This window comes from Watersipora subatra, chromosome 3 (assembly GCF_963576615.1).
Source record: "Watersipora subatra chromosome 3, tzWatSuba1.1, whole genome shotgun sequence".
Taxonomy (NCBI): Eukaryota; Metazoa; Bryozoa; class Gymnolaemata; order Cheilostomatida; family Watersiporidae; genus Watersipora; species Watersipora subatra.
In genome coordinates this window covers 62,349,816-62,376,621 of record NC_088710.1, presented here as the reverse complement: position 1 = coordinate 62,376,621, position 26,806 = coordinate 62,349,816, and the positions used below count along the sequence as shown (strand labels likewise).

The following is a 26,806-nucleotide window of genomic DNA, read 5'->3' as shown; positions in this document are numbered from 1 at the left end:
CAACTCCACTTTATTATTAGTACAAATAACTATGGTGCACTCTTTGAAGATAAAACTCGAGTAAAAGAATGTTTTTAGACCAGATTTTGAGTTGACTTCAGAGACTTATTGTTAGTAATAGTTCTTAACTCTTCCTTACTATTATTATGTGAAGAAATAGCAGAATCGTCAGCATATGCCTTTTTCTTCCAGGAAACAGAAAATGGGTTGGTAGGTTCTATCAAATAGCCACACGTGGAGTTTTCAAAGTCACAGTTTGCCTGACTGGCCAGTACAGGCTCAGGAGTGGTGGATAAAGTAGTGGTTGGAGTTGTCGTTGTGGTTTGAGTAGTTGTAGAAGAAGTACTGGGTGTGGTTGGACAGACACTACTCGTATTGTATATTCTCCAATCTGTCTCTGCCTCACCTGCAAATAAATATATAAGAAGGTTAATAGGGAGTCATCTAACGACACACTGACATGAAAGCAGATGTCCTACTCAACTAGAGAGATGAGAAAGAGAGGAAGAAAGGGAGAGAGAGGAAGAGGGGAGAGAGGAGAAGAGGGAGAGAGAGGAGAAGAGGAGCAGCGGAGAAGAGGGGAAGAGGAGAAAAGGAGAAAAGGGGAAGAGAAGAAGAGGGGGAGATGGGGAGAGGTGGAAAAGGGGAGAGGGGGAGAGGGAAAAGGAGGAGAGGGGGAGGGGAGAGGGGAGAGAGAGGGAGAGAGGGGGAGGGAAGAAAGGGGGAGAGGGAGATAGGAGGAGCGAGGGAGATAGGAGGAGAGAGGGAGGTAGGAGGAGAGAGGGAGAGAGGGAGAGAAGGAAAAAGGGAGAGAGAGGAGGAGAGGAGGAAAGGGGGAGAGGGAAAGGAGAAGGAGAAGGAGAGAGAGGGAGAGGAGGAGAGGGGGAGAGGGAAAGGAGAAGGAGAGGGGGAGAGAGGGAGAGAAGGAAAAAGGGAGAGGGGGAGAAGGGGAGAGGGGAGAGAAGAAGAGGGGGAGAGAGGGAGAGAGGTAGAGGAGGAGAAGGGGAGAGGAGAAGAGAAGGAGAGGGAGAGAGAGGAAGGGAGAGAGGGAGAGAGGGAGAGAGGGAGAGGGAGAGGGAGAGGGAGAGGGAGAGGGAGAGAGGGAGAGAGAGAGATTACAATGATGAATAATAAGAAAAACCAATAGGTTGAGATGATGAGAAATATTGTTCTATTTCAACACAGAGTGGTGTTTTTACTAAACTTGAGATGCTATCAACTTCACTTTTTTTATTTTTTCATGGAATGTCGTAGAACCTGATTGCTTGATTTGAAGTGATGTCTGTGTTCTGCCCAAAAATTAGCTAAATTACCAAATAAATTAAAATCTAATATGTTATACAAGTATTACCAAAAAAATATATAGGTTTTTTTGGCAGTGATCTTATTCAATAAGCTTGTGACATCAACATAACATGTCTAAGTATGCTCAAGACAGTGAATGGCTAAACAACAGAAATATCAGTCTACAAATGCTTTTCTGATCTAATGGTGAATAAACATTACCAGGTTATATTATTTGAATTTATAACTATTGGAGTATGAATCATGATTTACTTAAAGTACACTACTTTAATGCAAAATTCATTGCATGTCTTTCATTGCTGCATAATAAAACAACTCTTTTTTTTGGATTTTTGGTAAATTATTTGGGGTGTTAAAACATTTTTTCTTTTTTGTCATTGAAACAATTAAGTAAAAATACAATAGAAGGAAAGAGTATGAGTAGGTAACAGTGATGAGTGGTAAGGAGACTTACATGGTCCTGGCTTGATGTCAAGATATGTAATATGTATCTGACCAGGGCAGCTTGGGTTGCTTGCTTCTAACTGGATCTATAGAGATCAATGTTATGTAAAAATAACATTACAAACATACAAATTCTGTTTAGATATGTAGGACAAAACACACTTATATGTAATTGCTAAATTACCACCGCTAGTCAGAAATCTTAAAGCAATGTAACACCAGCTCAAGCAGTTCTTACCCTGGAGAAGTTAGCCAAGAATGTCACAGACAACTGTACTCTATCTCCCTGTGTATTGACGTTGAGTAAAGGCATGACGTAACCCTCTGTGTCTTTAGTATTAACCTGAACTTGCATTGAAGGTGTAGTGGATATGTTGAGGTTGAGGCAAGCATCTCCTACATATGGTAGTTCCTGTGATACAACTGATGCCAACTCTGGTTTCTCTCCAAACTCACTCTTCACAGATAAACCTGAGTAGAAAGTGCAAAATTCCAAAATAATAAATCCACAAAACTGACAGAATAGAGGGATACCATCTATCCAGCTTGAAGTGAACAATTGAAGGTTATAGACAGACAGGGCATGACAACTCCTGTATAATCTACAGAAATAATGAGGTTTTTCTACAATAACTCTAGGTATTTTGCTGATAGGTTGGGGCATATCGTTAGAAAATATATTGAGACTCAAAATTGGCAGTTTCTGGATAACTGTTCAATACTAGCGTCGCTGAGTTCTTACAAGCAAGACTTGCATCTTACGGTGGTTGAAAAAAAACGCATCATAACGTATCAATACGACTAATGTGTCATGTGGGATGTAGAGTGGTGATGTCCATGCTAATACTAATTGATCAGTCTTTGCTTAAAGAAATCAGAACAGTCTTTGTGTCTGCTAGCATATGTACAGTGAGAGCTATAAATTGACTGCTTCTTGTGAACACAAAGCTTTTTTATGGTGAGATACTATTAGTTGACCTGCAACAAGCTCTAGAATAGAATTCAATAGAATTAATCTAGAATAGAATTTGCAAAGGTAAAGAACTAAAAGTTCATTTGACAATTATACTGTTGGGCAAATAAAAATCCACTATTCTTGATTTCTACTAGACGGCACAGGTTGCATGCTGTGTTCATGTGTAGAGCATGGTATATTTGTTGTACTGAAGCTATTGTAACAGAACTGCTGTTAGCATAGAGCTAAACTTGTACAGCTTGAGTAAGAGACTATTGCAAAAAACTTTTTCACTCTCGCTTTTGGAATATTTATCCGAGGCATCTTAACCACCTAATGACCAGCATCATTTTCATAAAAACCTATTGTGAGTGAGAAAAAAATAAACAGGATATTTTAGTTGATTTTGTTATTGATGATTATGCGTTAACAACTAGGAACTCTTTTTAACTGCAATGTTATAAAACAATTTTATTAATTGCATAGATATAACTTAAAATCTCAAACTACCTTCTATTTTGGCCCTAAAACATTGCAACAACTTAAAAAAGAGCATATGAAGTCACATATAGTGTGGGTGTGAGTACAATAACAATTCTTGCTCAAGGACACACTGTAAAAAAGATTCAAATCTTATCATACTCTGTACAGTATATCAGACGGAGTAGTTGCAACATGCCAATCTTATTTATACCTCATCACGTCTCGCAAACATTCGTTAGGCAGGTTTACATATATTGGAATATTATTGGCATGACTTGATCTTATTTGGATTAATGGCACTAGCTATAGTTTAGGAATTTTCCTACCAGCTCTCCCAAAACTGCAGAATTATAAGTTTAGTTGCTTACTTGGAGTTGTCTGCACAATTCCTAACTGTCGTAGTGAAAGAAAAACAACTTCCTCTTCCATTTACTGAGTCTAACCTGACAGACAAGTGAGTTGCTGTGCTGCTTACATACAACCACTCACTGCATGTAAGGTCAGCTCCTATTTTACCTTGTGTTAATTTGCTTTCACCTTGAATAATTTGTTATTATAATACAAATTTACAAACAAGTCAAAAGATTTTAAAAAGGCCTATCAAAAAGTAAGACCACACAGGCTGACACGTGTTTGGTATGCTGAGGCAAAGCCCTTACTCCGAAATTGTCGATTGCAGTACCTAAAGATTCAAATGCAAGCTGCCCGCTATCTAATCACTGTCTTGAAGCGTTGCAGTAATCTAATAAGTTTTCACTCAGGCTCTAACTAAAAAGCAATCGGTCTGCGTGAACAGATTTGCATTTCTTCGACAGACTACCATCAAACTAGTCTAAAAATTAGCCCTTAAAACCAGCTAAGGTACAACTTGCTAGATAAACTTGATGCATCCTTTGATGCCTGCTGCTAAACAATTTTCTCAAACTTTCAAGATGATTAAAAACCTGGCATAAACACAAGAAGTGTTTGTCATCCTTTAGCTAAGTAAAATGCTGCATAAATTTTTTATGTGGCTCTTCGTCAGGCTGAAATTCTACAATTTGCCAAAATAATAAACATTGTATTATTTTATTATTTTGTAAATAATAAAATAGTACAATATCATGACTTTTAAAAGAACAAAAATATGTTTTAATATAAAATGAATTATAATACACAAACTCATAAAAATACTAACTTAAAGCATGTCATGCTGTTTCTTAGCTTTTGCCTTTGCATGCAAGTTGTCAATATAGCTATAAGCTATACTTAAGCCATGTGCCTTATATAATAACTCTTTAAAATCCTTCTAAAGCCTTGATGAAGCTACATGCACATGTAGATCACACAATAACTTTCAAACGGATGGCCTCTCCAATCAAACAGCAAACTAATAACTATGTACCTTAGCTTGTTTTCTTTGCTACAGGACGTCTGTTTAGCCTTTCATAGATATTTATTTCCTGTAGAGTTTCCTCTGAGTTCTTGAACTAGCTTTACTCAGCTGTGTTCTATGTTATTTGTAGGCTGCATGGTAGCTTATTGTGAGCCAGGGAAAACAACAATTACTATATATCATATAAACCTACCTCCTGTGAGGTGAGTGTGCCACTGGAATACAGAGCTTGATTTGCTAGAATGATGAAAACCACACAGATTTCCATAGAAATAGCAAGTAATAGATGGCATAGTGGTGATAGTCGGAGACTCTGTACTATTTACCAAAGGACCTGAGGAACAAGAAAAACATGATAATTAATGTACAAAGGTAATAGATATATTAGTGAGTTGACACGCACAACGCAAGTTTACAAAAGAAAAAAAGAGAATCAGAAAATAATCAGAAAATGAGCCATGAGAATCAAGAAAAAGAAATGAATGTTAAATTACTAAACTTTAAAAAGTTGAAGTGCAAAACTACTGCCCTTATACTACCAAATACATGAGCAGAAGCAGAAACTTGTATGATAACAGTAAATGAAATCACATTCATCATTCTGTTGACAATATTTTTTTATATTGAGATCTTGTGTTGCTTAGTAAGTGCTATTGCTCATCAACTACTGTAAAGTAACAGTCTAATAATGACACTCAATAGAGGGAAATCGAATGATTATATTTCATTTACAAATAGTTTCTATGCTTCTTTGATTGTAGTTTAAAACTGTCTCTATAAGTGAGACAAGAATCAAAAGGCTAAACTCTGACCTCCACAATTGTAGTTGGAAAAGTTGACTAACTCTCACATAAACAACGAGCTAGAACAGACCCTGTCCACTTTTTAAAGACTTAACAATAAGTTGAGACAAAAAAACTTAACAATCCTCTGACTTGCATGAAGTGTGCCAGCCACAAGGTCATGCATTGTCTCAATAAATTACTCCACCAGTTTTACAAATCATAGTATTGAAAAATCATAAACAAAGTATTGATAAAAGCTGTTTTAATGAAATGAAACCTCCTGTACATTGCAAAGCCTTAGTTACTCAAGTTGAGTCAAGTCAGTCAGTCAGTCAGTCAGCAATATGCTCCTAGTTTTGGTCTTACTGCTAGTCTAATTTACTTTAGAAGTTATCTAGTTGTGAAGTACTCCTTAATAGCCTCTCTGTTATCACTCACAGGAAGTTTGAAACAGAAGTGGATAAGATTGTTTTAGATGAATCATGGTTATCTTGTACATAGAGAGTAACTGTTGTGTCCAAGCTGGTCATGACTAGGTTGATCGATGTTACAATAACATACTGGCTATAGCAATAATATTTAATAACTTTGATGAAAAATAAAAGTGGTATATGAATGAGTGAATGATCATTTCTCTGAAACTCGTCAACACCCATCAAAGTCATCAGCGCTGATTAATTATCTAACAGAGATAAGCAAAGAGGTGTCCGGTTTGCTCAGGCCTATAGTGTAAACACTGAAAACTGCACATTAAGATAAGATTTTTGCCCATGCTCAGCTGTTGATCCACAAACAGGTGATAAGGCCTTATTTTGTTTAACTCTTGTATTATAATCCTTGCAACTTTATATTCCTAGAGATTTGATATTCTCCAGATCAATGATATTTGTACTGCTTTTCAACCTATATTAGCAATTCTACTTTGAGCATGACCAAGCAACAGTAGTCTTACCTAAGTCTCTCCAAAATCATTTTTAGATAAAAAAAACTGTTTAGTCCATGGCTCTAATAATCATGTTTACAAAGACTAGTCAAAGAGACTTACAACTGCCATCTTGAAGTTGGACATCTTTCAGTTTAACAGAATCATTTTGCTGAGAAAACGCTGTGACAAACTTGATCTGAAATATCGAAATAACTGGATTAGCTGCAAAATGCTTTTTTATACAGCACTAAAGTTTTTATAGGTATTGCAAGAGTCTATACAGGTAATACAAGAGTCGGTGCAGATAGAACTAAAGTCTGTACAGGTAGTTCTGAGGTCTGTACAGGTAGTACATAAGTACGTACAGGCAATACTAGAGTCTGTACGAGTAGCACTGTAGTCTGCGCAGGTAACACCAGATACTGTACAGGTCTTGCTAGTGTTTGTACAGGTAGCACCAGAGTCTTTACAGGTAGTACTAGAGATGGTACAAGTGACACTAGAGTCTGCGCAGGTACCAGCAGAGTCTCTAGAGGTAGCTCTAAAGTTACTCTAATATTCTTTAAGAATTAGCACCAGTCAGCTTTATACTATTGAACAATCAGGTAACAGTTATAGTGATTGTTTATATAACTGCCTTGTTTAGACCACTCATTTAATAATTGCGTTGTACAAGTCATAGAGTCCCAGCAAAAGATAAAGTCTAACCAGGCTAACAAGTTTACCTGATACATGGTTGAAAGTGAGTGTACAGTCAAACTCTTAGGCACCCAGTCTAGCGAGTGCTGCCAATCTATGAACAGGTCATGTGACAGCCCATCGCTACTGACCAGAACTACTTTTAGCTCTGTAGAGTCGAGAACTTGGCTAAATATTTTGTAGGTGAAACTCAAACAGAACATATTGGTTGTTGATGCAACCAGGGGGGACAACAATGACTGTATCATGCCTTCTGCATCTCGTAGATCTGGTGAGAAGTTCCACTGTGGCTCTAGAAATCAATGATGGTGAAAGTTATTCCCATATGTACTACAGGTAGGTCATAAGACTCATATATCACTGAGAAATCTTCAGTCACTAATAGTGGCATCATTTTCGTTTCTAGATTAAATATTGACTGAAATCAAATTCAAATTAAATATTTACTCTAGTTTCACTTTGTCTCTTTTAATTGGTGTAATTATTCTCGCTATTTATCTTATTCTCATCATGACTATCTTTTGCTTTCGACTCTTTCTATCATTACTAGTACTCTGACAGTTTAGTGGAATGAGTGAGATCGTCAGATGTGGTGCTAAAGCACAGATAATAATTATGTGCACAAGTGTTCTGATATACTAGAAGGTCGTTGGTTAGCCTTAGTGTTAGAGTATTTGGCTGGGAGGCTGAATGTTCCAATACCGTATGAAGCAACGATGAGTTCTGGCGGAAGGAAGGATTTATGGACATAGCTCTTACTATAGATAAAATTGTTAACATTGTTATTGAACAACTTAAATTAAAAAAAAATGGCAATACAACAAGGAATCTGTTTGAACTGAACCATTTTTGTTACAAAATACGGATAGGTTTAAAGATGAACTTCCACAAAATCTTAATAGATTTTAACAGAAAGTATTTCTATTTCTATTTTTTATTAATTTGCAATTGTTTTTGATGATTAAGGTGATCTGACTGTCAGGATGTTTCAAGATTAAAATCAACAAAACTTGATCGCGGTTAAAACACTCAGATTAAGCAAAATTACGATGTCTATAGTTGCGAAGAGACGGACAGAATAGAGACAAAGAATGCTGCAACTTGAACGCAACAGTCGATATCAACTATAGCAATGATAACAACTATTGTGACATCATTTCGACACATATTTTTCTTCTTTTTTTCTGAGGAAAAAACAAAAGCAAGGATATTGTAATCCAGAGGTTGTTAGCAGCAAAGGCATATTTCAAACTAATTATTTTCAAAAGAATGTGTTGCTTCAGACTTAAAGTATTAGACCACATACCCGTAGTATTTGATGCATTTATTTGAGCAACTCCATGAGTCCATTGAAAAGCACATTCCTCATTTTCAGAGTGCAGACATTCCTGGATTGTGGAAATATTGTATGCTGGTTGTTCAGTCATGTTGACAGTTGGTTGTGTTGTAGTAGCAACACCTTCAGTGGTTACTTTTGAGAATGTGGAGCTAGCAGGAGTCTGTATGTGTCGAGTATATTTAGAAAATTGGCTGTTAATGCTCGGATACACTGTGCTCAGGGTTGTCCTCTCTAGAGTAAAGTCACCTACATCTGCAAGAAAATATGATCTATTAAACCAAATATTCAGGTTAATCATAATATAACCATAAAATTATCATTGCATGCTGAGTATTGATGGCTATTTATCCATATATGTGGTTGTCTTATTAGTAGGTTGCTCACTAACAAATTTACCTTGGCAGCTAGTGATGTCATCAAGCGCAATTACAGTTCCTTTTGGCTGTTGACCTTCTCTGATACCTTGAAAGATGATCTAAAAAAATACATACGTATGAACGAAATGGTTAGTTAAAATTTTTTCAAGCATGCGCTCATTTATAAAAAGGCTATACGGTGTCTGATGCAAATTCTATAGTAATCTTATTGTTTTTCTTTTATATCCATTTTTTTCTTCATTTTTTTTGTTTCTCACTCCTCACTATAAGTTGGTTACTGTGATCTGACTGCCAGAATGTTGCAAAATTAAAACTGACACATTCTGATTGTGATTAAATCGCTCAGCTTTTAGTGCAATAAAAATGGGTACGGACAGAATAGAGACACATCATGATGCAACTTGGACACAACAGGAGATATCAACTATAGCAACGATAACAACTAGTGATGTCATTTCGCACACATTTGTCTTTTAAGCATTTTAACCGCAATCAAAATTTATCAATTTTAATCATGAAACATTCTATAGCAGTAATATCACCTCAAACACCAACAACAATTGCAAACTATAAAATTATCGATACTTTCTGATACAATCTACTAAAGTTTTGGGCAAGTTTATCTTGAATCCTAATGTATAAACAGATCCTACAACTAACCATACTGCAAACAAGTCTATACAGAGCCTGAAGAAAAGTATTGAATGATCAGCAATGGTTTGCATCTCCTTTGAAGCTGATGCAGCTGCCATTTTCATTGCAGGTAGTTTAAGCTGTTATTTGCCAAAAGACAAGCTTTCTACACAATTCATAAATATGAACTGCCATTTTTCACTTTTGTCAATCTGATCAAAATTTGATTAGTTTTACACATTATTATATATTAGGCTAAATCCCTAAGGACTTTCATATACAAGTAACTAATACCTGATAGTCTGCGGAACCTTCTGGAATCATAACTTTAGTTGTATGCCACACAGAATGTTGACCATCGGGTAAGCTCCATATAGTCTGTTCTGTCCCATTGCTGTTGTACAGGACCTTCAGTGATACCTTCTCAGTACCGGATGTATAGTAACAGAACTGGAGACATTTGTCTCCCCTTGGTACTTGTGGAGAGATTAATCTAGCTTCATTTGAGAAGCCATATTTTGCAGCATCCACACTGAGGTAGTGAGACCCTGAATAATGTAGTATTTAACTTGGTAAATAAACAACCTTCAAGAGTTGGACTTTTTTGTTGACAAGACAGTCTAACTACCTAAGCAACATTGAATATGTATCACATAATGAACTCTTCTTGTAAACTGATAAATGAGTAATATCCTGTGTGAGTACATATCTTGGTATACCTTTTGGAGAACAGCTACTTCTTGGTCCATTTAGATTTCTTGTGTCTTGTCGTGTCCAGGAAAATAGATACGTGGGTTTTCTGGTATACTTGCAGATTCCTCCCTCAAAGTCGCAGAGTAGTTCGGATGAGGCTTCAAAGGAATGATGATGCATTGTAATATAACAGTACAATGCTCAACTCTGTTCTGGATAGCGATACAAGCACTTGAATCACCTCTTTAAAACAAGATAAGATTAGTAAATCATTACTAGATACAGCACCATATATCACCACAAGATAAATAACTAAAGTTTTCCCAAAGTAACACAAGTATATTTTTATTATGCAGTATTGCAGAAGTAATTAAACTAAAGCTTTTGAATTTGAATAAAACTTGTGTATGCTCAAATCTATTAGAGCTGTTGCTAAAAATACCAATTGTTTAAAATTTTTAAATCGATTAAAATTCAACGATCGATTAAAATATAACGATAGATTAAATTCTAACAATCGATTAACAACTAAAGATGGCAAGTCTGAATCTATTGCTGTATTTACTTCCTGTAAGAACAACCATGACCACTCAGACCACTCACTCTTCTATGGCATACTAAACATGTTGTTATTGTGACACCTCTTAAATAAAAGTGGAAATGAGCTGATGAAAAGAAGCATCTGGAAAACCCCCTTACATCATCTAATTGACTGATTATGCTTAGCCAGAGCATAAACTATTGAAATGTTAGCAGGACTCTATAGCCATTGTTTTATGTTGACTATCAAGTTAGGTGAACAAAGTAGAAACACATGTACATCATAAGATTTACAGCATTCGGTAAAGAGTTGCTTGTTTACCTGGAGTTGATGTAGGTAAGGTAGGTTTATTCGTGGCTTTCTTATATGAAGATCTAGAAGAAGAAATAGTTGTGGAAGTCGTAGTGGGTGTAGTGGTAGGTCTAGTAATAGGTGTAGGAGTGAATGTAGTAGTACGTCTAGCAGTGGGTGCAGTAGTGGTTGTAGTAGTGGGTGTGGAAGTGGGCGTAGTAGTGTGTGTATTAGTAGGTGTAGTAGTAGGTGCAGTAATGGTTGTAGTAGTAGGTGTAGTAGTGGTTGTAGTAGTGGGTGTAGTAGTAGGTGTAGTAATGGTTGTAGTAGTGGGTGTAGTAGTGGGTGTAGTAGTTGTAGTAGTAGGTGTAGTAGTTGGTGTAGTAGTGGGTGTAGTAGTTGTAGTAGTAGGTGTAGTAGTGGTTGTAGTAGTAGTTGTAGTAGTAGGTGTAGTAGTAGTTGTAGTAGTGGGTGTAGTAGTGGTTGTAGTAGTAGGTGAAGTAGTAGGTGTAGTAGTAGGTGTAGTAGTGGGTGTAGTAGTAGTTGTAGTAGTGGGTGTAGTAGTGGTTGTAGTAGTAGGTGAAGTAGTAGGTGTAGTAGTAGGTGTAGTAGTGGGTGTAGTAGTGGGTGTAGTAGTTGTAGTAGTAGGTGTAGTAGTGGGTGTAGTAGTTGTAGTAGTAGGTGTAGTAGTTGGTGTAGTAGTGGGTGTAGTAGTTGTAGTAGTAGGTGTAGTAGTGGGTGTAGTAGTTGTAGTAGTAGTTGTAGTAGTAGGTGTAGTAGTAGGTGTAGTAGTAGGTGTAGTAGTAGGTGTAGTAGTAGGTGTAGTAGTTGGTGTAGTAGTTGGTGTAGTAGTTGTAGCTGTAGTAGTGGGTGTAGTAGTGGTTGTAGTAGTAGTTGTAGTAGTAGGTGTAGTAGTAGTTGTAGTGGTGGGTGTAGTAGTTGGTGTAGTAGTGGGTGTAGTAGTTGTACTAGTAGGTGTAGTAGTAGGTGTAGTAGTAGGTGTAGTAGTAGTAGTTGTAGTAGTGGGTGTAGTAGTTGTAGTAGTAGGTGTAGTAGTTGGTGTAGTAGTGGGTGTAGTAGTTGTACTAGTAGGTGTAGTAGTAGGTGTAGTAGTTGGTGTAGTAGTTGTAGTAGTAGGTGTAGTAGTAGTTGTGGTAGTAGATGTAGTAGTGTGTGTAGTAGTTGGTGTAGTAGTAGGTGTAGTAGTGGTTGTAGTAGTAGTTGTAGTAGTAGGTGTAGTAGTAGTTGTAGTAGTGGGTGTAGTAGTGGGTGTAGTAGTAGAAGTAGTAGTGGGTGTAGTAGTAGGTGTAGTAGTAGGTGTAGTAGTACGTGTAGTAGTAGGTAAAGTAGTAGGTGTAGTAGTAGGTGTAGTAGTGGGTGTAGTAGTTGTAGTGGGAGGTGTAGTAGTGGTTGTAGTAGTAGGTGTAGTAGTTGTAGTAGTGGTTGTAGCAGTGGCTGTAGTAGTAGACGTCATAGAGGCTGTAGTAGCAGGTGTGGTAGTGGTTGTAGTAGTGGCTGCGTGTCTTGTTGTTGTAATTTCTAAAATAAATTGTTCATCCCATAATATAGTGCAGTTTAAGTGTTTGTAAAAATCTGATTGTTGACATTTTTATGTTATGTATCCTATTTTTATGCACTCAGACCAGAACTTGTGCAAAGCTTATGTTTTTATGACAAATTTATTTTTATTCATCATTATTTATGTTTAATTTTAAACAGATGTTTAAAGTTAATCACAAATTGATTAGAAACATTTAGCTTTCTTTTCAAAGTTCAATATCGTTCAATTTTCATTTTAATAGGTTTCATCCTTCCACAGTGTAATAAACCGCTTTCTGAATTAATCCACTGAACATAACGGTGTAAATTATTCTAATTATGTTACATCAAAAGTTTGTGAAATAAATACACACTGATAACATTTATTTTACAATAATAGCCGATATAGTGTTTTAATGAAAATATGCAAGATATTATAAGGAATGAGTAGATATTATAAGGAATGATATTATAAGGAATGATATTATATGGAATGATATTATAAGGAATAATATTATATGACAATGCCAGTATATTTGCTATTGTTATGTGTTTGTAGGATTGACGTAACACACAGTTTTTCTTTGTTTTTAAAACTATAATGAAAATTTTTTCTTTAAAATCTTTTATCTTTAGCATGTTTTTTGCTAGTGACAGTTTAGAAGCCATGCATTCATACAAGAATCTGTAGAATATATTCAAAAACCTGTAAAATATACAGCCTATAAAATCCTTTTAACAAGTTTTAAATAAGTATATCATAATATAGATTCATTTAGATGCAGTCTTGAAATGATAGCAGAGTATCACTGGCTAAATACATGGAAAAGCTGAAAACCTTAATAAGTGTATAGCAGAGTCTGTAACACTATTCTTGGTAGAAGAAAATGCGTAAATAAAGAGATATTGTGTAGTAGTAGAGTAGCAATTGTGTCGTGTCATAAAATGAATTGCGTGAGTTTTATAGAGATACTTATTTTTAAGCAAGAAAATGGGTGCATCTACTGAATATATAAAGTCAGCATTACTAAAAATTATTTAAAGTTTATGTTGATGCAAGTTTAACTGAAGGTGTGTAATTCTTTATGGTAGCTTATGTTACAGTCTGGCTATTTCAACTGAAGGTGTTTAACACTTTATGGTAGCTTATGTTACAGTCTGGCTATTTCAACTGAAGGTGTTTAACTCTTTATGGTAGCTTATGTTATAGTCTGGCAGTATTAACTGAAGGTGTTTAACTCTTTATGGTAGCCTATGTTACAGTCTGGCTATTTCAACTGAAGGTGTTTAACTCTTTATGGTAGCTTATGTTACAGTCTGGCAGTATTAACTGAAGGTGTTTAACTCTTTATGGTAGCCTATGTTACAGTCTGGCAGTATTAACTGAAGGTGTTTAGCTCTTTATGGTAGCTTATGTTACAGTCTGGCAGTTTTAACTGAAGGTGTTTAACTCTTTATGGTAGCCTATGTTACAGTCTGGAAGTTTTAACTGAAGGTGTTTAACTCTTTATGGTAGCCTATGTTACAGTCTGGAAGTTTTAACTGAAGGTGTTTAACTCTTTATGGTAGCTTATGTTACAGTCTGGTAGTTTTAACTGAAGGTGTTTAACTCTTTATGGCAGCCTATGTTACAGTCTGGCTATTTCAACTGAAGGTGTTTAACTCTTTATGGCAGCCTATGTTACAGTCTGGAAGTTTTAACTGAAGGTGTTTAACTCTTTATGGTAGCCTATGTTACAGTCTGGCAGTTTTAACTAAATGTGTTTAACTCTTTATGGTAGCTTATGTTACAGTCTGGCAGTTTTAACTGAAGGTGTTTAACTCTTTATGTTAGTTTATGTTACAGTCTGGCAGTATTAACTGAAGGTGTTTAACTCTTTATTGTAGCTTATGTTACAGTCTGGCAGTTTTAACTGAAGGTGTTTAACTCTTTATGGTAGCCTATGTAACAGTCTGGTAGTTTTAACTGAAGGTGTTTAACTCTTTATGGTAGCCTATGTTACAGTCTGGTAGTTTTATTCATGAAAAAAAACAACACGAGCTCAAGTTACCTGAGCAAGCACTAATGTCATCGAGTCCTATTATAGTACCCGTTGGCTGTTGCTTAGCTCTTGCTCCTTTAAAAGTTATCTGAAAAGATATCAACAGCAAAAAATAAGTGTAGGTGTTTGTTGAATTTCTTTGAGAATGATTTTTTTTGGGTCTGTGAAATGTTACCTACAGTATTTGAAAAACAACATGCAAACATTTTTGGCAAATAGAAATTTTATTCCACAAAAAGTTTCTGTGAGGAGACAGATGTAATAATAAAATTTATTTTAGCAGTTTTTTTGGATGTTAGATTTTAGTAGAGGCGCCGGCATGTTACACACTGGTGTATAAGCCGACTCATTCACTCAGTTAATTCTGCTTAAAAGAAGATGTTTGCAAAGACACCTTATTGCTAGTCTATGAATAAGAAAAGACAGTAACTCTGGGTTAGAAACCATCCACATGTCTGAATATGTAACGGGGTGTTTAAATTGTTCCATTTCATTTTCTGTTTTGTACATTCCGCAGGTTGTTGGTGTACCCCACAGTAAACTAGGGCAATGCATGGACGTGCAAATATGTGTACGCCGCCTCTCTGAGTGTCATAGACATCTTGCTCAATCAATTCCACTCAATTGGTACAAAAAACTATTGTATATAGTCATGTATATGTGAATCTCATGTATAATTCGATATACGTTTTAAGACAAAAAATTGCCCTATTATAGATATTACTCTAGTATAAGTCGACTGTTATTCTAGAAGATTCTGAAATAATTATATCAAATCAGAATCAATTTTTGCTATTCCAAAAAGAAATATTTTTCAAAATTTTAAGTTCCTTCACTTGACATGGTAAATTAAGTTTTTGAGATGTTTTACATGAGGTTTGGGTTGACTCGCTTATGATATTATTTGTGCAATGACTGCACACTGAAACGCGAGTTAAGCGTTGCCTGCTCTCAATTGGGCATTTGCTACTCTTTGGCAACTGAACAGACAAAAAAGCAATCGGGTGCTTGATGAGTGATATCTATAGAGCAAAGTTTATTAAAATGTATATGCATTAGAATTCATTTAAAATTTACAGTTGTAAAATTTCGCCAAACATATTCCCAAATATATCGTTTGCTAAATTAAAAACCAGTTGATGACGGTACAGCACAACAATGACGGATGCCATGTTATGATTGAGAATGCTGTCGTAAGCTTGTTTACAGGTAATAATTCTATTCGACTCAGTAGCAGTGTGTCCATAAACATTACTCATGCGTAAGTCAGCCTCAAAATTTTTTCCTTAAAATCATTTCCTAGAAAATTGATTTATACATAGGTATATGCTAATGAAAATCACTGCGACTGCATAGCCTGATTAGCAAGCTAAATTCTCTATGGCGATTAACGTCAGCATTTGTCTGGTTAGTGACCTTCACCAGTAATATGTGACAAGCTCATGAGTAAATTGTGAAGCGCCCAATTTTTGTTATCCTTGATTACACAGCCCATCAAGACCTGTCATTCTGAGACAAAAGAACTCATTATGTTATTCCATTTCTATATTAGTATTTATACATCCTGTCGTAAGAGTATTATACAGAACCACTCATACCTTTTTATATAACCATTTTTGACATAATTAGGAAACAGAATTCTGGACTCTTGGTAGCCTGACACTCCGGTTTGTTATTCTAATTTTCTAGCACCTCCTATTTCACTGCATAGCATAAACAGGAATTGCTTATTTTTACTTAATCGCTTACTGCCTAGGAAGTTTTGACATATGTCATAATGGCTAGGCAAACATATATAAGCAGAAACAATTTGAATTCCATATCTTACTCACGCTTTAAGTATCAGTGTTAACTCTACAGTGTTATTACTGCTCATCAAAAGCAGTTAAAGCTTGTCTGCTTTAACTCCTTTGACAGACAATTGTCAGACAGACATGATGCCACTATTGTGTTTAATAGAGACAAGATAGACTCACCTGATAGTCAACAGAAGTACTTGGTATCTGAACCTGGGCAGTGTGCCAAATATTGCTTTTAGCGTCATCGGGTAGACTCCATATTTTCTGTTCCTTGCCACTAGTTTTGAACAGAACATCTAGTGCTACCTTGCCAGTACCATTTGCGTAGTAACAGAACTGGAGACATTTGTCTCCTCCTGATACTTGTGGAGAGATCAGCTCAGCACTGTTTTTGCTAAATGAGTATTTTCCTGCATCCAGGGCAATGTAGTGAGACCCTATGAAACATTTACAGCGTTGACAGAATTTGTAATGGCGGAGCAAACTCATATCTGTCTTCAAATAGTAATAAGATTGAGTATATAATTATATATATACATAATTATATATGACTTGTATATACAGTGAAACATGGATAACTCGCCCTCGGATATAGCGAACACATGGTTAACTCGACTGGATTTGCTTGGTCCGTTCCCACGCAATGATAAATGGCTCTATATAACTCGAATTCAACACTGTTATAACGAACTGTTTTTTGCCCAACGGCTACCGAAACGGTTGCTATCGCTTTAGAAAATCACTATATTCCTAGCCATAGAGGTAAACCTCAACTTTTCGTAATTCATAAGCGTCGTTATTACCTCCATCGGCAAAATATTTTTGTCAACGACTGTTCTAAAGGTTTGTTGAAATTTGATTTATACTGCTATACGATTAATAGAACGGGCTAGCCGGGTCACGGGCGCAAGGATTTTCGCCACGCACATACAAAACAAAAACAGCATGTTGTTTTTGTTTTGTATTTGCGTGGCGAAAATCCTTGAGTGCGTGACCCGGCTGGCCCGTGATGAATAGTTTTCCGACGTTGATTCCGTGTTGAATTAACGTCGGAATGTTGAATGTTTAAAACGTCTTAAGAATTGTGGTAGTCAAACGTATACGTTGTCTTAGCTAAAAAAAACTATTCATCGTTTGACCTAAACACAAAATACGTGTGTACATTCAATAAGTATCCATTCAAAAAGCGTGAGTGATATACAATGTACCGTAAAACATCGTAAAACTTTTAATTGAACTGCCTCGGAGTGTTGCTCTTAACGAATCCCAGGTAAAGTAAGGTAATCTTTCCATAAACTTCAAGAAAGATCGGCAAAATTGATCGTGGGTAAAACGCTCAAAAGAAAAAGATGTCTTTTCTTTGAGCATTTCAGCAACGATCAAGTTTTGCCAATGTCAATCTAAAAAACGTCCTGGCAATAACATCACCTCAAACAACAAACCAATCTGAAGTGATAGAAAAATCTCTATACTTTTTGATAAAAACGTTTTAAACTTTACATTAGAAGCATTTAATTTGAAACAAGCCATTTGTGCTTTTGATTTATATTATAGTTTGTATATGTTCATGTATCTACTAATAAATAAGTAAATACATGGACTTGTGACAGTGCTCTGATAACTTGAACACTCTGATAATTCGAACACTTTTGCTCGGTCTCTTGAAGTTTGAGTTATCCGAGTTTCACTGTATATGACTTGTATATATAAGACATATATATATATATATATATATATATATATATATATATATATATATATCTCAGTCCACTTTATTAAGATATCCAGCAGGCATAATAAAGTGGACTGAGGAAGCCATCAAAGAAACAGATATAGCAACTCGTAAACTGCTGACCATGCATGGAGCACTCCACCCAAAATCTGATACTACTAGATTGTATCTTGATAGGAAAGATGGCGGTAGGGGACTCAAAAGTGTACAGCAGACAGTGAAAGAGGAGGAGCAAAGCATCAAAGCATATGCAGCCTCCATGGCCATCTCAGATAAGTTGCTAGATGAATTTCAATCGGCTGCTCTTACAACGGACCTACGCCCTGATGATGAGGAAATTGACTGGCACATGAAACCTCTTCATGGTGCTTACCACCAACAAATATCTAAGGTTGGCGATCTTCACCAGACATATATGTGGCTGAACAAAGGAAACCTATCGGCCAATACAGAGTCACTAATCATGGCAGCCCAGGAGCAAGTGCTCCCAACAAGGCAACTCCAAACGAAAATCTATCACACTAGAGACGATCCTAGATGCAGACTATGCAAAGATGCACCTGAGACCATCCAACACATCATCAGTGGATGCAAGCAGCTAGCAGGGAACGCATACACTGAGCGGCATAATCATGTCGCAGGTATTGTGTATAGAAGTCTATGTGATGAGTATGGCCTTAATAAACCACAACACTGGTGGGAAGCTCCTGGTAAGGTGAATGAAAATGACCGCGCTAAGATCCTCTGGGACTTCTACATCCAAGCTGACAAGCATGTCTTAGCAAACCAAACAGATATAGTGGTGGTAGACAAGGAGAACAAGAGGGCTACTATAATAGATATAGCAGTACCCAATGACTACAATATAGCCAGCAAAGAAAAAGAAAGGGTAGAAAAATATCTCCCTCTTGGAGAAGAAATTGAAAAATGCTGGAATGTAAGAACAACTGTAATCCCAGTAGTCATTGGGGCACTGGGCGCAATAACACCGGCGCATAAAATGTGGCTTGCCCAAATACCAACAGCAATCAACTCAGGTGAGTTGCAGAAAAGTGCGCTATTGGGAACAGCTAAGATCTTGAGGCGAGTGCTCAAACTCCCAGGTCTCTGGTAGGAGACTCGAGTTAGAGCAGAATTTACCACCCATATGGGTATCCGGGGTGAGGAAACAATTTTTTTTTATATATGTATATATATATATATGTCTTATATATACAAGTCATATATATATATATATACAAGTCATATATATACACTCAAACTCAAATATTCTAATCTCAAATATCTATTCAAACTCAATTAGTGATATAAATATATTGTATTATATAATATATCTTATTTATATTATATATGTTATATTAAGTTATATGTTGCATATAAAGATCCTGCAGGTTAAAATTTAATTATTCAGGCTCATCAGTCATTCCACAAGACACGTGCTTCCCATAAGCACAAATGAAATCATATTCCTATTTAATGTCTCTCCATCAATGATGTACGGTATTTAATGTCATTGATGGAGAGACGATTGTGCAAACAAGAGTCAGCAAAAGATATGCCTGGCCACCAATTTCGAAGATTAAGCTTTGCAGCATTTTCGGCAGAACCTAAATTTCATTTTCCCATGTCCTTCATAAGTATATTTGTCTATTTGAAACCTTTTTTGAGTTTTTTCTATCAAAGAGATTTCACAATAGACTTGTATATGAATCTATTAGCATGCATACAATTTTTATAATAATAATATCTGTCCGCCCATCTGTCTAAACCCTCGCTAAGAGCATTAGAAAAAAATATTGCACTGCCAAGAATCAAACCCGCATACCTGAATTCCTAGCCAAGCATGCTAGCAGCTGCAAAACTGAACCACTTTGCCGCATCAAACATGTAGCATATTTATAGGCAAACTATTTACACATTATGACATTCGGTATAGCCAGCATACTAGTAGTTATACACTTTTATATAAAAAAATTAGATTTACACCAACGCATTCTTGCAAGCATTACGTAGTTGCAGCTACTGAGCAGCAAGGTAGTAGACTATTAATAGAGATCATAAAACAAATAAGCTAATGATGATGTCTAACTTGTTGCTGGTGGAATCTAAGCTTGTTACTTAGGAACTATTCTTAAAGCTTATTCATGTAATGATAGACAGACAATTACTCTTTATTTAGCTTTAAAAATTGTCCGAAAAAGCCAGCAATACTTGGAAAAGAGTTATAAAGTAAAAAAAACTTCATGCCGGTAATTCGAATTACCTTATGACAAAGTTATAAACTGAGATCCCTTCACAAACATAAGAATTACTTGACAAAAACAAAACAATGCAGCAAATTAAACTTAATGACACTGCAGCATTGTGCATGTATATAAAAGTCCTATAGTCCTATATTCTAGAGTATAGTGAAGGTAAGTCAGTAATTTAGGTAAATAGTATTGTAGAGTATAATGAAGGTAAGTCAGTAGATTGTGTAAGTAGTATCCTAAAGTATAGTGAAGGTAAGTCAGTAGATTAGGTAGATATCCATACCTGCACCGGAACAGCCGCTGCTTGGCCAATATTTTGTCTTATAGAACGCATCTTTATACCAAGCAAGGAGGTATGAAGGTTTTCTGCTATAAGAGCACATGTTCTTTTCAAAGTCACAGTAGAGGGCAGTATTAGACTGGGCTGCAACACAACCAACCATACACAACCATGTATAACCATATACTGCATGTCAGCTGTTTCTACACGCACATGCAAAACTTTGAAATTTTGCATCACAATTTTTCATTGATTTTCACTGAGCTATATGTGAGTAGTCAAAAACTGATTACTGAGCTATATGTGAGTAGTCAAAAATTGATTACAGAGCTACAGTATATGTGAGTAGTTAAAAATCTATTATAGCTAAAACTTTAAAAATATTTACAATGTTAAAACTTAAAGTTCTTTATGTTTTTGTCTTTAAACGGCTAAAGTTTATTAAACTATTAAAATAATTTATTTCACATTTCTCTACTCACGCTAATATCTAACAAAAGATTTATTGCATTTAGTGTGCGGCTAGATTTTACACGAAAAGTTGTAAACCCTGTGCCAATTGTAATTGTATAGAATTGTATTTGAATGTCAGTTTTAGTCAATGATTTCAACAAAGTATTTATTAGTATTCATATCTATTCTTCTAAAAGAAGTTGCAAGCTGCAATCATTTCTAACCTTGTTTAGCTACAATAATTAGCTGAATTAACCTTTAGAATCAGCTATAGGTTAGTTGAGATAAAACCCTTTACACTATTTGGTAACAAATTTTAATTTTAAAAATGTGTTGTAGTCTTCAAATTTAATTACTTTATAGAAATATGTTGCTTAAAAAGTGCACTTAAACAATTTATAGCACTAAGAGTAAGAAACTGAGCAAAAAACAGCATCTGAGAGAGAGAGAAAGAGAAAGAGAGAGAGAGAGAGAAAGAGAGAGAGAGAGAGAGAGCATAACTCATAACCATCACATGTGTGAGTGTAGTTAGACGTGAACTTACCATGCGCAGATGGAAAAGAGCTGAACAAAGCCCAGCCAACAATAAGGCTGAAGGCAGGAGACATGATAGAAGGTGAGTGCCAGCCAAGGGAGTGATAGTGCGGGTAGAAAGCAAGCAATTCACAACTTTAACTATCTTATCACTACCAAGCCAGAGTCGGTAGATAGCCAAAGTCGGTAGATAGCAGGTGAGTGAAGGAAAAGATAACAAAGTAATTAAGCAGGCAACTGAATGAAACAGTCTGTAATACTGCCCATGAAAGTGCAGTATCGCATAGTATACGGGTATATTCTGTGTGCGCTGTTGACTAACTTCACTACTCTATTAGTCTAGATGAGAATGAGATATTGGCAGCAGTGGTTGTCAGCATACAAAACCAACTGAAGTAGTCTGTAAAGGTTTAAGCATTCAGATTATCCATTATTAATCTTGCATATGTCAACAGACTTGTATTGTACACATTTATCTACTGTTTGTTTTTAAAAACATTCATAACAAAGAAACTCTTTTTCCTTAGAAATATGTAGCAGCACTTGAAATGCTTTTGGAATGAACCTTAAACTACCAGTAAGTAAAGGTTGAGATTGGAAACACTTTTGAAGTTTGAGTGAATTTCTGTCGTGGATGCATTTTTGAAAGTTAGTTAAATTAACTAGTAGAAAAACAGTCATAGCTTAGGTATCTACAGCATTGGACCGAAGTGCAACAGGTGATGGTTTGATTTCCAAAAAGCCCACCAATGATGACAGGAGAGCTTCTGGACTCAAATTGCTCCTCCTGTAAGAAGACCAAAGCTGTCCAGTCTACTGCGAACACCCCAAATAGGATCTACCAAAATGTATTACATTTGGCTCTACTAACTACTGCAGTTTTATGTTTTATTAAGTTGCTTACTTAAGGACCCTTGCCTTCTGAGAAAAATTGCTGCTTTTCATACGAAAAGCAGGTGTCTGCAGTCAGTGATCTGCAGCATATCGTAGCATCGATTCGAATTCGAAATAATAAAGCTACTCACCTACTATAGAGGTGACATCAGAGGTACGTGCTGTCATGGTGGGCAGCACAGCGGTGGTGGTTTTTGGATTGCTAAGTCCAGTGTTAAGCTGTATCTTATTATTTAAACTAGAAACTTTGGTGAAAGTGTCAGCTTGTGATGGTTGATCAGTTGGAACTACAACTAGAATATGATATGGGCTAAGTAACAAGCTTATTGTTTATAGTAGCCCGAGTTGAGCACTCTCTAAGGTCTAGAATTTTTAAAACCTAATAGCAGTTGTATAATGCTAGAGCTGAAGATGATAAAACTGAGCAGGTTAGTAGGATATATAACAGACATCAGTATGACATAAAAGGGACATCAGTATGATGTAGAAGGAACACCAGTATGATATAGAACAGACATCAGTATGATATAAAAGGGAGATCAGTATGAGATAGAGGGGACATCAGTATGACATAGAAGAGACATCAGTATGATATAGAAGGGACACCAGTATGAGATAAAAGGGACATCAGTAAGATATAGAAGGGACACCAGTATGATGTAGAAGGAACACAAGTATAATATATACAGGATACCAGTACGATATAGAAGGGGCAGCAGCATGAGATAGAAGGGACATTAGTATGATATAAAAGGGACATCAGTATGATATAAAAGGGAGATCAGTATGAGATAGAGGGACATCAGTATGACATAAAAGAGACATCAGAATGATATAAAAGGGACATCAGTATGATATAAAAGGGACATCAGTATGACATAGAAGGGACATGCGTATGATATAGAAAGAACATCAGTGTTATATACAGGGGGTAACAGTATACATAGAAACATTCATTAAAGTCTACAAGAGCGATTACCATCTTTAGCACCAGTCGTTTGTGGCATTTCATGACCACGCACATAACACAGTTTGCCTTGATTGAGTAGAGAATAGAGTAACGGGAGTGCTGTAATGGGTAAGTGTGAGGAGAGTATCCCGGTGATCACAACTGGGAGTATAAAGGTTGGTAAATGGTAGATTCAATGAACTCGTAAAGTTACATATATGCTCTTATGATCATGGCTACTATTAACAATATTCTATGTCCTGTTATCTCTAATAGATATTCACTCTTGTTATCTACATTAACAACTAATACTGTCATTTGTCTATCACCTTCAGTAGTCTGCTTTTTGGCTGCGGTTTAAGGTGATAAACCAAAAAGGGTTTATCAGGGCTTAGGGTTCACAAGGTCATACAGAATTTGTAAAGTGAATGCTGGTTTAGAAATTACTTCAGAAATATAAGTGGAATATGTTAGAAGTTCTAGGTTGAATCCTATAAAACTGAGTTCTGTGTAAGACTTCAAATGCTTCAAGGCAATGAAGTATCACCCAAAACTGCCTGCCTTAAAAAACTCTGCATATTACCTGGACAAGTAACGATATCATCTAATGCAACAACATTTCCCTGTCCCATTTGTCCTTTTCTCGTAGCCCTGAATGTCACCTGTAATGAAAAAATTGAGAGTCAACTATGACTAGTATCCACCACAGATGACAATCAGCATGATTCTCAGCAATCCAAGATACTGCCATGGTGATTCTAGTAAATGGGAGTTGTCATATTATGTCGAATGTCCTCTATGGTTATATTTATAATACTAGTAGTACTGCTAGTTATAATACAGCTAATTTTTATGACAAGTTAAAAATTATTTTTAAGAGTAGTTTTACATCGCATGTAGAATTGTCATGGTTCTTATAGCAAATATTTCTAAACAGGAGACTCAATTGTTTCTGGAGAATTTCTCATCAGCTGAACTTGTAAGGTGACTGATCGGAAACGGTATGTAGGTATAAATTGAGTTATCATTATACAATGTATACTAAGGCTATTTTAAGAGAAGGCAAATCTCAATAACTCGACCTTTTTCATGATGCCGATTGCAATTCTGAAGTCCATGACAGTGTTAGTGAGGATTGTTAAGTGTTTGAAAAACACAAAAGCATATAACTGTCAATAAAGTTACTCAAATGACTAGGTTCATAGATTCCTTGTCCTACTTTGGTGCCTATTTGTTTTAGGGCAGTGTCTGACTTCCTGTGTTGACTTCTTGTGTTGACCACATATTTGCGTTATATAACCTTTATGGATACACGCATATTTTATACTTAAATGTCTACATTGCTGTATACATAACAAATTTGCTGCTATAAAGCGCTAGAAATAACATTGCTTTGAAACCGTTTGGCAGCCATAACTCTTCAGAAGTACTAATATGATGATTTACACTCCTTTTGTTAGATCTGGAGATATTTGTCTCCAGCCATATGAACTAGATTGGCAATAAAAACTTGTACCTATTAAGCCATGCTATCCTTTTGAATTGATTTTTCATTTCCAAAAGCAGCGTTTCGTCCCAATGAGAGTGTTCCTATTTTGGAGGTCAGCTTCTAAAAGGTTTATCTTATAGCATTGCCTGATTTTTTGAACAGCAAGTTTTTAGAACTAAATCACTCAGCCAATCAGCTACAATTATGGCAGTTCACAAAAATATATCCGTCTTTTCATTGCACGTGTTTCCAGTATTGGCAGCAGCGGTGCAAATAGTGTGTTTCTTTGTTATCGATTTCAAAGCCTTCCGCTCTACCAGCAGCCATTTATGTAAGATCTTGAGAGTAATTCATAGATAATCAGCTTATTTATTTTTGATACCTGATAGTCAGCAGAATTTTCCGGAATCTGTACCTTGGCTTTATGCCAAATAGTACCTGCGGTGTGGCTAGGTAAGGTCCACACAATCTGCTCCACTCCACCACTTGTAGATAGAACATCTAGTGATATGTTTGACCCAGTCGTGTAATAGCAGAACTGCAGACATTTCACAGGCTCAGAAACCTCTGGAGACACCAATGAAGCTGCACTGGATGTGCCACTTTGGCTACCATCGACTGCTAGATATTGTGTTCCTAAACAGAGAGTATTGACAGCATAATACTAATCATGGCAGCTGCTGGTATTAGCCAGCTCTGTTTACATTATTAACCAAACTCACGCAATAATATACGTAATAACAACTTATAATATTCTGTATGATCATAATTTAAAGAAAATCACTTTACAAATAATTATACTTAATGTATATTATTATATTAATTACTAATAAAAGTATTAATTATATTTGCACTACTTATATATGCATGTTTGCACAGTCAAACCTGCTCATATAAAGTTAACTTGTTACAATATTCACTTTGTCAAAATGTTGGATCAGATATTTTTATACTTAATCATTCATTGTATTTAGTTTAATCCAAGATCTAGAAAAAACACCTTGATGAAAGTTTCAAGTAATTAGGAATAGTATTAAAACAAATTAATTGTATAAAACTTTGTCAAAGTCAAATGTGAACACGTATATCATATATAAAACTAAATTACTAAGGTAATAGTCAATATGAAAGTTGTCTCACCTTAGAGATACAGGAATAGAATTGTAGGCCTGGTAATGCTTAGTTTTACAATAGGATGAGAGAAATGAAATACCTGTGCAACCTTTTAAATAGATTTAAACTACATATCTACAATGTAGTATAAGAGAAAGTTATGCAAGGTTTTCATTTCTCTTGACTGTGTCAAACTGAGACATTGTCAAGCCTACAATTCTATTCCTGTATCCCTAAGGTAAGGCAGCATTAAAAAAAACTTTTTATGCTGGCTATTGCTTTATTAAACTATAAATTAAATTAATTCATGTATGTTTATATTTTTTGTCTTTTTCCATTCAATGTTCACCAAACTTTTTAATTTTACTTACGAAAGCTGTGACTTTTGTAAATTTGATCAAATTTCAGATAGTACCTAAAAGAATCATGTAGAGTTGATCGTAAGTCAAGATTTTGCTATATATGCAATGCTTATACCTCACGTATATGTATTTACCTTTTCCACCACAGCCACTGTTGGGCCAAGCATTACGCTTCCAAATCAAGCTACCTTGCCAAGCAAATAGACTTTTAGGGTTTTTGCTGTATCGACACTCATTCTCCTCAAAGTCACAGTCCAAAGAGGAATCAGCAGATGCTTACAAAATAGAAGACATACAAGTAAATAGTAAAATCTCTTACAGACTCCTGAGTCAAATCTCTGTAAACTTATAAACTATAGAGTTACTAATTCCTGGTGTATTCTACTCACCACTATGTAATAGAAGACTGAGAAACAGGAGACAAGGGAAAAGGTTGTAGTGACCAGCCATGTTAGGCTCTGATGACCGACAGTTGGTATTCAGTAAAACGCCACGTCTTATCACTTCATTGAGCATGAATTAA

The 26,806-nt window shown here is 35.8% G+C and overlaps 1 protein-coding gene across 1 annotated transcript; it reads right to left on the bottom strand.

Annotated features, from left to right (window-relative positions):
* Nucleotides 1-74: 74 nt before the first annotated feature.
* On the bottom strand, nt 75-26,733 carry LOC137390836 (mucin-2-like). The gene is made up of 18 exons (XM_068077152.1): nt 26,673-26,733; nt 26,418-26,558; nt 25,191-25,444; nt 23,903-23,981; nt 22,502-22,663; nt 20,493-20,633; nt 16,403-16,662; nt 14,436-14,514; nt 10,876-12,384; nt 10,040-10,171; nt 9,615-9,868; nt 8,707-8,785; nt 8,278-8,562; nt 6,638-6,778; nt 4,756-4,896; nt 1,988-2,220; nt 1,760-1,835; nt 75-406 (listed from the first exon to the last, which is right to left on the bottom strand). Exons 1-18 carry the CDS (start codon nt 26,731-26,733, stop codon nt 75-77), a joined length of 4,359 nt encoding a protein of 1,452 aa, XP_067933253.1.
* Between the last annotated feature and the right edge of the window lie 73 nt (nt 26,734-26,806).